We start from the raw sequence: 12,158 nt of genomic DNA, 5'->3' as shown, positions 1-12,158 counted from the left end.
AAAAATCAACAAGGAACCAGTTCGAGTAAAAATAAAAGTTGTGTCACGTCTCCGTTTGAGACATTGAAGATTTCCGGAATTATGCAATATCACAGTTTTGTCTTTGAAAGTTAGAAATATCTATTCTGATATAGATAATATGGATAATTTGGATAAATTGGTTTTGTGTCTTTCTTGTCCGTCAATTATGCAGTATGCTACTTCATTTGTTTAAAAGTCATGGTCACTGAGGAGGGTGGACTCAACAGAGACATATATACACATATATGTGTATATATGTCTCTGGACTCAACAACTGCATGATAGATACATATATGTATATAATGTTTTGTTGTTTTGTTGGTTTTTCTGTATGATATTTTGTAAAATTATTATTTTGATTTATGTATGCCTTCAACCCATATGGATACCAATGTGCATTTATATTCAATAAAGATTTATAACATGAAGAATTCCACCTGTGTTTTTAACGCTGATAAAGATCTATAAACGACCCAAGAACACAGTAAATTCCCCATATTTGTCTATTTTAACCTAAGACAATTAAAAATAATTCCACCAGCGTGTTTATAATAAGATTTGTTGTGCAAAAAGTTTGATTACTTACCTTAAAACATGTAAAAATACAAGAAAAGGATTTCATTTCGCGGTCTCCTCATGCTGGGATTCTGACTCACTGTTCGACAGTAGTCATATTATATTGGGCCAGCCTGGGTGCAAGCTCTCGGCCATGACCCTTAACACACGGACATAGTTATTGATAAAATCCCAAAGCTTCCCGGAGAATATTGAATCTCGGGAACAAATCACTCCTCTTTATTTATTCAGACACTATTTTTTGAAGTATTATCACTTACATGACTTAGATACTACAAATTAAAGAAAAAATCAATAAAAGGGGGGGGGGGATTACACAAACATAGTCAATAAAGGGAATCATGTTTTTTTATTGTCACATTGTCCCCGGTCCCAAAAAACCCGCCAACCAGAGGAAATCAGAGAGAGAACTAAAACTAAAACTTACTGATATTTTTTTTCAACACAGAGTAACACAAATCTTATGAGAAACATTTCATCCATTTAATTACTATTAAAGTTTTTGCTGAGACATATACTATAATTGTTTTATATGTGTCCTAGGTCTTTGCTATTTTACTGTCACCATCGCAACTCTTTTAATTTTTACTTTGCTTTTTTGCCCAATGAAAAAAACCGTGTCCCGTCTATTTTTGTTCATGTTTGTTGATCAAAATGAAAATCTAATGTATAGAGCAAAGTATTATGGACGAATACAACATTCAACTGAACGAAGCCATGCATGAATCCTCAGTATGTAGTAAACATTTAAATCTTAATACAATGTTAAGAACATTCGCCTGCAGTTTTCTGGATAAACACTGAGAGCTAGACATTACAATATACAACTTTCATTCGGTATATTGAGAAAAATAATCGTGACAGAATAAGTGTGACTATGGCAAGTCGGCCGTTATTGATTAAAATTCACAAAGACACCGAAAAGTGCAAGTTCACACTGGCGGATCTAAAAATTTCATAAGTGGGGGCCCATTGACTACCTAAGAGGGGCGGCCCGCTCCAGTCACGCTTCAGTGATTTCCTATATAAGCAACCAATTTTTCCCCAAAAAAAGTGTGTGTGGGGGGGGGGGGGGGGTCACCCTGTCCACCCTAAATCCGCTTCTGGTTCTGTCTGGTGATGCCATTAGGATGAAACACATATATAAACCTTATCCAGGGTCTTTCGCATTCTCCTCGTTGAACGTCATTCAAAAGAATTTTCGTTCGTTCAGAAATGTGTCAATCATACCAAAAGTAGCACAAGTTTTAAATAGTTACTGTACATCATGATACCTTGATTTGTAAAATTTATGAGCATTTTCTTTATAAATAAAGGTCTATTTGACTATAATTCAATTTTGGATGTAACATTTCTTCTGATTTGCTAAAAAAAAATTAAAACAGATCATAGACATAATTTCGTTATGTGACTATGACTTCATCAACGTGTTTTTATGTTTAATCCTTAAAAATTGAATATAGAATTTTTAAAAGATAGATTAAACCATTCTAGGAAACTAACCACTTTACCACTGCATGCCTTTTTTAAGCACGCAGCATTAAGAAAGAACACATGCTGGTCCGTTCTCAGTCAGCATAATTTGTGCAGGTAGGGTGACTCGCTTCTTGTAGAATGTTTCCCTTTCAATTCACAGTATCAAAATTGGAACCTGCTTGTCAGTCTATTAGAAAGCAGATTTCATATCATATTCTAAAATTTAGAATGGAAATGAAAATTGTGTCAAAGGGACAACAACCTGAAATAAGAGCAGAAAACACCACAAGGCCACACATGATACTTCAACACAGCGAACAAATCACGCTCACGGAGGCGGGCTTATGCTGGCCTCTAAACGAAAATGTGTACTAGCAGGCTCAAAGAAAATAAGCATGTTTTTATCGTAAATATGCAATTTATTTCATCATCACCAAAATCTGTTTACTTCTACTGCATGCGCTTGCATGGAATATTAATTCCTTTTTATAAAGAGTTTAGTTATATAGATATATAACAATTTAAAGTTTCTATACCAACTCGAGATCCAGTTTCATCTTTTATTCAACTTGTTAGTGGTCATAGCTTTTTGACAAAAATCACAGCAGAACTCCATTACCACTGGTATTAAAGAGATAATAGTAACTGCAATTACGATTATCCCAATATGGCGACGGCAGATATAGGTAAAATCTTTACAGTCAATTTACTTAAATGTAGCATGTTTTTGTCACTAGTTACTCAGCTGCAAGGTTTTCTATACCATTACATCATATTTGAATCGTAATGGTGCACAGGAATTGTCTAAGCGCTTTGAAAATTGCCGTTGAAAAATTCGGGATAATAATCGTAACTCTATGGATTTTTTCTTGTTTGATAATCGTAATTTCTTTATCGGATAATAGTAACTGAAAAATTAAATGTGTCTTTCAGCATTTTAGTGGTATTGTGTGTATTAAAATGCAAATGTACAGTTAATGGATGACATTAACGGAAAATATAAAAAAGAAGAAGAAACTTACAGGTTAATATTCAAGGCAAATTTACTTATATATCTCTCGATTTATTGGCGTTTTTTTGTTTTTTTTACAAAACCGTGATTTCCTGTCCCAGCCACTTTAAAAAAAAATGTTTTTGATCTTTACAAGTAATTTTTTTGTGCAGTCATTACATGGAATAAGATTAAAGTTTTTGATCTTTACAAGTAATTTTTTGTGCAGTCATTACATGGAATTAGATTAAAGTTTTTGATCTTTACAAGTAATTTTTTGTGCAGTCATTACATGGATTTAGATTTAACATGTTTTTAAGCAAAGAAACATAATATTTTTAGAGGGACTAATAAGCTATGGATTCCTGGCATTTCCCTAGACGCCCTATTCAACATTCATGCTCAATGTTTGCAAGATATATAAACATAAGGGTCTTACAAAAAAGTGATGTTTTAATAACGGCACTTTAATTGTTGACAAAAAGAGCACATCAAATAGACCAGAGTGATACCGTATTTTTTGTTAATGTCCACTTCGAAACTGTTCAAATCTCCTTCAGTATCTGGTTCTAAAATTATGAAACAAAATCAGTGTACAGCTTAATACGTGTTTTGATGAATATAATCTTTCTTGTTACTATTGCAATATGGAGATTGTGGGATAAAAACCATGTAAATATGTCCCCTACAAAACGGTCACCTACGAAACAAGTATTGGAGATTTTAATTTTTTTCAATTCTTTTCGTGCAAAACAAATAGCAAGGGTTAGTTTAATGTAATTTTCAGTATGTTATCAACATAGTATAGGGTTGATGTCAACTACGAAACTTTTTGTCCACTACGATCCAAACGGTTTTGTCCACTAGACACTCATGAAAATGTCCACCACGTAACATATAAGTTGTACGTTTATATGTGAAGTACTGTCTAATATTTATCGATAAAAAATGGTTCTCACATCAGTCAGAAAAATATGAGATCTTTCTAGTTTATAAAGTAAAACAAACTAGAATGTCTATAGGAGACATTAAAATGCAATAAGATGTGCGTTTAAAAGCTGTTTCGTAGTGGACAAATGTCCCCTGCGAAACAGTACATACATTATGAAATATATCATTTTAAAGAGTATTTAAGATTGCACTTTTTATTTTTATTTACAAACAGGTCTACAATAGAGGTATTCAAAATAACTCTAGAAATAAAAATTTTGACAAGTTGATTTCTAATTTGTTTAGGTCTGAAATTCACACTTTTATTGAAAATTGCCCTTACAACAGACAACAATGTGTATTACCTTTTAATGTATACATGCTGAAGGTCGTACATTAACCTATAATAGTTTACTTTTTTGAAATTGTTATTTGGATGGAGAGTTGTCTCATTACAGACATTAGTACTCACACCGCATCTTCTTATATCTATGTACCTGTTCAATATATTGACAATGAAGCAGCTGTCGGGTCAGGTATTGTGGTAAGTAGATGTTGTTATTTATGTATTATTGTCATTTTGTTTATTTTCTTTGGTTAAATCTTCTGACATCAGACTCGGACTTCTCTTGAACTGAATTTTAATGTGCGTATTGTTATGCTTTTACTTTTCTACACTGGTTAAAGGTATAGGGGGAGGGTTGAGATCTCACAAACATGTTTAACCCCGTCGCATTTTTGCGCCTGTCCCAAGTCAGGAGCCTCTGGCCTTTGTTAGTCTTGTATTATTCAAATTTTAGTTTCTTGTGTACAATTTGGAAATTAGTATGGCGTTCATTATCACTGAAGTAGTATATATGTGTTTAGGGGCCAGCTGAAGGACGCCTCCGGGTGCGGGAATTTCTCGCTACATTGAAGACCTGTTGGTGACCTTCTGCTGTTGTGTTTTTTTTATTTTGGTCGGGTTGTTGTCTCTTTGACACATTCCCCATTTCCATTCTCAATTTTATTCTAATTGTTTTCAAAGTTTCAATGTTATGTGCGCGTTTAAGGTGGTTTTTTTTGGGAGAAAATGGAGGGGGGGGTAGCAATATCCCTTTACCCAAAAGTGCAAAACTGTTGTTCTTAATTTCTCGTCAAACTGTCTCTAGCGAATACTAAACGTCTTTCCTACTTCATTATGGCATAACGGATATGGACTAGAATTGAACCAGCAGTCGCTTCCCGGGGGAAGAAATAGCACACATAGCACCTGCATTAAATGATTTAAAACAATAATTATTATATTTACTATGTTTTTATTCAGGATAAATCAATGTTCTTGAACAGTCTTAGGGCCAGCTGAAGGACGCCTCCGGGAGCGGGAATTTCTCGCGAAATTGAAGATCTATTGGTGACCTTCTATTAATGTTTTTTTGTATGGCCAGGTTGTTGTCTCTGTGATACATTCCCCACTTCCATTCTCAATCTTATTAATCACAAATCTGATGTAGGGTGACTCATGCGTTTCCCCTGACAATTATTGCCATATATCATAACTTCCTATAAAATTGCCTCATCGCTCATTCCCATATTTTTTGACATTCCTAGTTCTTGGGAGTTTTCTGTATTTTAACATAGTTCGTGTTTTTCCCATATCCAAATTTCTTAAAGCTTGTTCACCCTTCCAATTTTATGATATAATAGTATGTAGTTGTTTTCATTAGAACCATTCATAATATATCCACAAAAAGATATGTCATAAGATGTTGAAACGTGATTAATTCATCACCATAATTTCATCATGTGCTATCAGATATACGTTTTTAGTGTCAATATCAATAAAACACTATCCAGTTACGATTATATTCGCATTTTTTAATACCATAATTACGAGTATCTTTTTATCCGAGTTACGATTATCATCCCGAATTTTTCAACGGCAATTTTCAAAGCGCTTAGACAATTCCAGTGCACCGTTACGATTCAAATATAATTTAATGGTATAGAAAAACCTTGCAGCTGAGTAACTAGTGACAAAAACTTGCTACATTTGAGTAAAATGACTGTAAAGATTTTACCTATATCTGCCGTCGCCATATTGGGATAATCGTAATTGCAGTTACTATTATCTCTTTAATACCAGTGATTACAGACTAGCTCATACTATATAGTTATAAAATATTACCTGAACTTTATATATATTGTATTTGTCTTAACCCTCTTAAACGCTGACACCTATTTCAAAATTAAGGATAAAGTCCATATATGATTTAAAATATTTTTGAATAAAGGTGCATGTATTCTTTCCATTGAAATAATTAAGATTATTACACAATGTTGACAGCTGTACCCCTATTTTTGAAATTTTTACCTATTATGTCTGTTTGAATTGTTCACACATCGTTTTCAATATAACGAAATTTGTTGCGACTGTCATACAAGTGAGAGGTTTAGCTAGCTATAAAACCAGGTTTAATCCACGATTTTCTACATAGAAAATGCCTGTACCAAGTAAAGTTGTTATCCATTCGTTTGATATGTTTTAGCTTTGATTTTGCCATTTGATTGAGAACTCGCCGATTTGAATTTTCCTCGGAGTTCAGTTTTTTTGTGATTTTACTATTTTCATATCTTTTAAATTCGGAAAAATAGCTGACAAGCTACAACCCATGGGATGTTGAAGTTGTAGAATAAAATTTCCTTTAAAATGCTAGTTCCAAATTGAAGAAATATTCTGAAAATAATTTCCACATGAACAACTATTAAAATATGTGTTGCTAGACAAATGAATGGCATAGAATATTTTTGTTTTAATTAAATCAAATTCGAGTTTTCTGATGAACTTCTGTTAGGGAGAACACATAAAGTCATGTTGATTCGTCAGTCCTCATTTCAATCGACGCAGATTCAGATTCAGATTCAATATTTTATTATAGTCTCACCACATACAAACATAAAATGAGATTCACATACATAGATTTAAAACATTAAAACATTTGCATTGCATGTACCAATCTTAAAAAGATTTATGAGAGACTTTTAAGATATACTATATACATATAAACATATTTTTACACATTTAGAATTAAAAATTCTGACACAATATACATTTTTACTAAATGATATTAAAACATTTGTTTCTTTAAAAACTAGTGAAATAGAATACTATTTCTTCTTAATAAAATGCTGTTGCAGGTTTTGGCAACTATAGCAGCAACATTGTCATTACTAAATAAAAATATAAATTTTTCATTATCTGATAACAGGTTAAAATGTTCATTAAAATGTAAAGCTTCATGTATCATGATTTGTCTTAGATCCACATATAATGGGCATTTTAAAATTACATGCATTTCATCTTCAACAATAGAGCTACAGTTAAAACATGTCCTCTCATGGACTTCTTTCTTTTCATATCTTCCAGTTTCTAGTTTTAGTGGAGCTACCCCACATCTAAATTTAGCAAATGAACTTCTGTTCTTTAAAGATATAATATTTTGCAAATAATTTTCAGTACAATAGTTATTTTTAAACAATTTGTAAGTTCTTAATTTACTTCCCTCTGCATATGCAGCAACTCTTGTACACCAGTTTGATTTAAAATTATCAAATACATCCTCCTCAATTTGTTTAATACAATTTTTGTTTAATACATTTGATTCAAAATTACAATATTGCTCATAATTATACAATTTTAACATTTCTATAACTCTAAAACTCCAGTTTTTAATTCTGGTATTACACTTTCGTATAGACCACTTAAAAATTTTAAAATTTATCCTGTGTGGGTCCATTATGGAACACCTAGCCCAATGTCTCAAGACACTTGACCATTGTTTAACGCATGGAGGTTTCCAGCCCATATCACCAGCTATGGCATCATTTGGTGTGTATTTGCCAACACCCATGAAAAATCTCATGGCCCTGTTTTGGACTGCATTTATGCAGGAAAAGTCTCTTGTTCCCCAAATACCTGCGCCATAACTAATAACTGACCATACCATTGTATCATACAGTTTAGAAAAAATTTTGTGCTGGAAACCACCATGCATTTTACTCTTTACAATTAATAATCCTAATGCTCTACTTGCTGACTTCGCTACTGCCTTAGCCATTAACTGATAATCTAAATATTCAGTAAGTAATAAGCCTAAATATTGATAACATTTTACACATTCTATACTATTACCACCAATAGAAAAAATACATTTAGTTTGTAGAACAGCTGGATTTCTAAAATGCATGATCTTAGATTTATTTATATTAACTGTCAGCTCATTATTGAGACACCATGTATTAAGCACATTCAACATTTTTTGTAGATCTTCTTCATTCTCTGCCATTAAAATAACATCATCAGCATATAACAATATAGCTAATTTTTCATCATCTATGTTAATACCAATATTCAAAGCATTAATGTCATCAACCAAATTATTTATATATATATTAAACATTATAGATGATAAAACACAACCTTGTTTCAATCCAGAATCAACATTAAACCAGTCAGTCATATTACCATTAATACGTACACTACATTCTACATTACAGTATAAAGCTTTTAAAGAATACATAAACTTTGAACTTATACCTAGATTTTCTAGTTTGTTGAACAAAAAAACTCTATTAATTGAGTCATATGCTTTCTTAAAGTCTATAAAAGCTACATATGTTGATAATTTACACTTTTTCCTGGTTTCTATTATTGATGTTATAGTGCTTATATGATCAATTGTACTTTTGCCTTTCATAAAACCGTTTTGCTCGTCGTTAATTATCTCCCTTTCATCTAACCATTTGACTAATCTTTCATTTAAAATACTACAATACATCTTGTATGTGAATGGAGCTAGAGTTATGCCCCTATAAGATAAGGGGTCTCTAGGATCTGATGTAGAACATTTTGGTATTGGGGTTATAATTCCCTTATTCCATATATTTGGTACATTACCAGAACTGAAACATAAGTTAAATAATTTATGTAAAATAGAAATAATAGAGATATTTTTACAAAACTCAGCTTGAATAAGGTCAATTCCTGCACTTTTACAATTTTTTGCATTCATTACAACTTTATGAACCTCATCAATAGTAATTTCCTTATCTAAATCAATACAAATAATATTTTCTTTAAGAATACAATTATCAACCTTGTTATAATCTGCATTTACATTTGGGTTTAATAAACTGTGAAAACTGTTTTTCCATTTACTTAAAACAGTTTCTAAATTGTTAGATATAGTTCCATCATCTAAAGTAACGCATTCTTAATCTGCCACACGAGTAAATATTTAAGTTGTTTCAGGGTAAACACCCCTTATACGTATACTTTTACAAACACTGTCCTATATCATCAGTCTTAGTAATTTCACTACATATACTTTTATGTTTTTGTCTTTTTTTATTAAAAAAAAAAATATTATATAAAAAAAATATTTTTAAAGACAATATTTATATAAAACATTAAAACATTAAACAAACAAACATAACGGAAATTTTTTATAACTAACTATGCAGCATGGTGTTAAAACTCATTGTTGACGGACGTACAGTGACCTATATATTGTTATTATCTGTGTCAATAGGTCTCTTGTGGCGAGTTGTCCCATTCGCAATCGTACCACATCTTCTTATTTGTATAATAACTCTCAATGTGTATATTAAAAAAAGATTCCACTGTAACTGAACTGTGTTGAAATATTGATTATTGGATTGAGCTATTATCACATGTGATCTACTCTCGAAATTGACAATTTTCCATTACCTATTACGTTATATTTAAACAACTGGGAATTTTAAAGGTATTTATAAATGGCGCAATGCCAAAATAGGTTTATTTATGTTATTTGAATTTAAAAGTATAAGACGGATTATATTTGTTAAATATCAATACGTAATAAGGTATGTACAATATATTCTATATTTCTTATACTTGGGATCTTGGAAGGGATTGATAATAGAAACTGTAAGTGTCACATATTGATAAACAATAATATTTTACTACTGGATCTTCAGAACTATAAGACAGGGGGGACTTCTATTCCTCGTAAGTCAGCCGTCTGAAATAATACAGTGATAGCGACTGGGACCATTTTCAATGGGCAATCCTGCATTTAATATTTTATGAAGAAATGTGCGGACTTTTACATTGATTTCCAGTTTGACAATTTGTTCACATGGAATTTGGGAATTTCATTTCTGATATATATAGGAAGCAATCTACAAATTTTGGGGTTTTATTGGCATTTACAAAGCAAAAATGGTGCCAAACAGAATTTACATATGACTTTATTTCTGATTAGACAGACATTTAACCATAGATGGTAGTGCGTTTCAGGTGTCGATGGAGTTGAGTAGACTGTAGTTTATTTCTGTTCAACATGAAGTCACCTCAAATAGATGTACACCAGGTTGAATCAATATATTAGACATAGATTGGTGTAAACACAATAGTTTCTTTTCAAATTTAACAAAGGAGTCTATAACATAGTAAGAACTTTAATAAATAAAGTACCCACACACATATTGATTGTATGTAACATTTAATTACATTTAACGTTTAATGTTTTCATGATTTTTTTGTAGATTTCTTTACAGCAATACGCCATTGCTAGTTCAACTAAACAAATGTTCAGCAACGTTTCACTCCCTGCTAAAGAAAATGAAAACACAATTGAGAAAACAATAAAAAGAAACAAAACAAGTTCTGATAATGACTATAGTTTACAGTGCTCTCCTAAGAAGAAACACACTGAAACAGAAAACAAGAAAACAGAAAAAAGTGAAATTGAGAAAACAGAAAAAAGTGAAAACGAGAAAACAGAGAAAAGTGAAATTGAGAAAACAGAAAAAAGTGAAAACGAGAAAACAGAAAAAAGTGAAATTGAGGAAACAGAAAATAATGGATTTGAAAGACTTAAATTTGACAATCACACAACATTTGATATAAAATGTTCCGAAAGTAAACCCTGGATAAGTAGCATTGATGAGCTTCCAAATGGAAATGTTGTTTTGACGGACTTTTGCAACTGTAAGCTGTATGTTTATAATCAGAGTTTAGAGATATATAAAGCCATTGATGTAAGTGGGAAACCTTGTGCAATAGCAGTGATAAATAGTGACAAAATTGCTGTAACACTACAAGAAAAGAAATCTGTGGCACTAGTAAACATTCTGACTAGAAAAACGTTCCGATATTTGAATGTAGAAGACAGTTGCCATGGAATCACTTATACCGATGACAACCTCGTTTTAAATTGTCTAGAAAAAGGGTTAACAATTATCAGTTTAGACGGTGCTGTGCAAAATACTATCTCTGATGTTACAGGCGAAGCTTATTTGTGTTCATCTGACAATGGTAATATTTACTGTGCTGTATATTGGTCGCATAAAGTCTTGTGCTTCAATAGACATGGCGACGAGGTATATTCCTTTTCTAATCTGACAATGAAATGTATTAGAGGGATATCGGTTGATCATCAAGGACAAGTTTTTACAAGTGAGTTTGGTAAAAACAAAATTCATGTTATTAATTCCGAGGGAACAAAATCACACGTGATTCTCTCGAAAAAGCATGGGATAAACAATCCGCTGTGCGTACATTTCAACCGAAATGACATGTGTTTGTATGTTTCAAATAATGACGGAGAATCAGTTTCAATGTATAAATTAGATTCTTCTTCGGAATAAATAATAAATGATGGTTTGTTTATAGTTTGAATTATTTTCATTGGCCCTGTATATCACTATATTTATATATTTTCCGTTCCTTTTGTCACGTAAAAGAAAGCCGATTAATTATTTTTAAATACATGTAGTACAAGATCATACAAGAAGTATAATCTCGTCTGGGTCAGTTGGTCAGGATAGACAATATAATACTTCGAGATTATCTAAACTTTAAAACATAAGTAAAAACCATTCTTCAGAGAACAATTGAAGGTCTTTCCACCTTGATAATAAGAATGAAATTTAAAAATGTTAGAAAAGGTCACTCCTTGTTGATGTAATTGGGTACCTCAAACTGATATAAAAAAAATTAAGATTAATAGGTATATGCAGAAGACTTAATTGATTTATAATGAACAAGAAGGAATTTAAAGCAAAGGTCAAAATCTAGAACGTCAAGTTGACCTTTGACCTCAATTTCAAGGTCATAGGTCAGTGATCTCAAATCAAA

The 12,158-nt window shown here is 31.7% G+C and overlaps 1 protein-coding gene across 1 annotated transcript; it reads left to right on the top strand.

Moving 5' to 3' along the window:
- Positions 1-9,922: 9,922 nt before the first annotated feature.
- On the top strand, positions 9,923-11,692 carry LOC134707297 (uncharacterized). Its single transcript, XM_063566945.1, has 2 exons — positions 9,923-9,944; positions 10,565-11,692. Exon 2 carries the CDS (start codon positions 10,607-10,609, stop codon positions 11,666-11,668), a length of 1,062 nt encoding a protein of 353 aa, XP_063423015.1. The 5' UTR covers positions 9,923-9,944; positions 10,565-10,606; the 3' UTR covers positions 11,669-11,692.
- Positions 11,693-12,158: the final 466 nt, after the last annotated feature.

The sequence above is a fragment of the Mytilus trossulus genome, chromosome 2, assembly GCF_036588685.1.
Source record: "Mytilus trossulus isolate FHL-02 chromosome 2, PNRI_Mtr1.1.1.hap1, whole genome shotgun sequence".
NCBI classification, from domain to species: domain Eukaryota; kingdom Metazoa; phylum Mollusca; class Bivalvia; order Mytilida; family Mytilidae; genus Mytilus; species Mytilus trossulus.
Note: the sequence above shows the minus strand (reverse complement) of the source record. Positions and strands in the feature narration are given on the sequence as shown.

Coding starts and splice junctions, on each gene's coding strand:
- LOC134707297 (XM_063566945.1), top strand. CDS start 10,607: ATGTTCAGCAACGTTTCACTCCCTGCTAAAGAAAATGAAAACACAATT.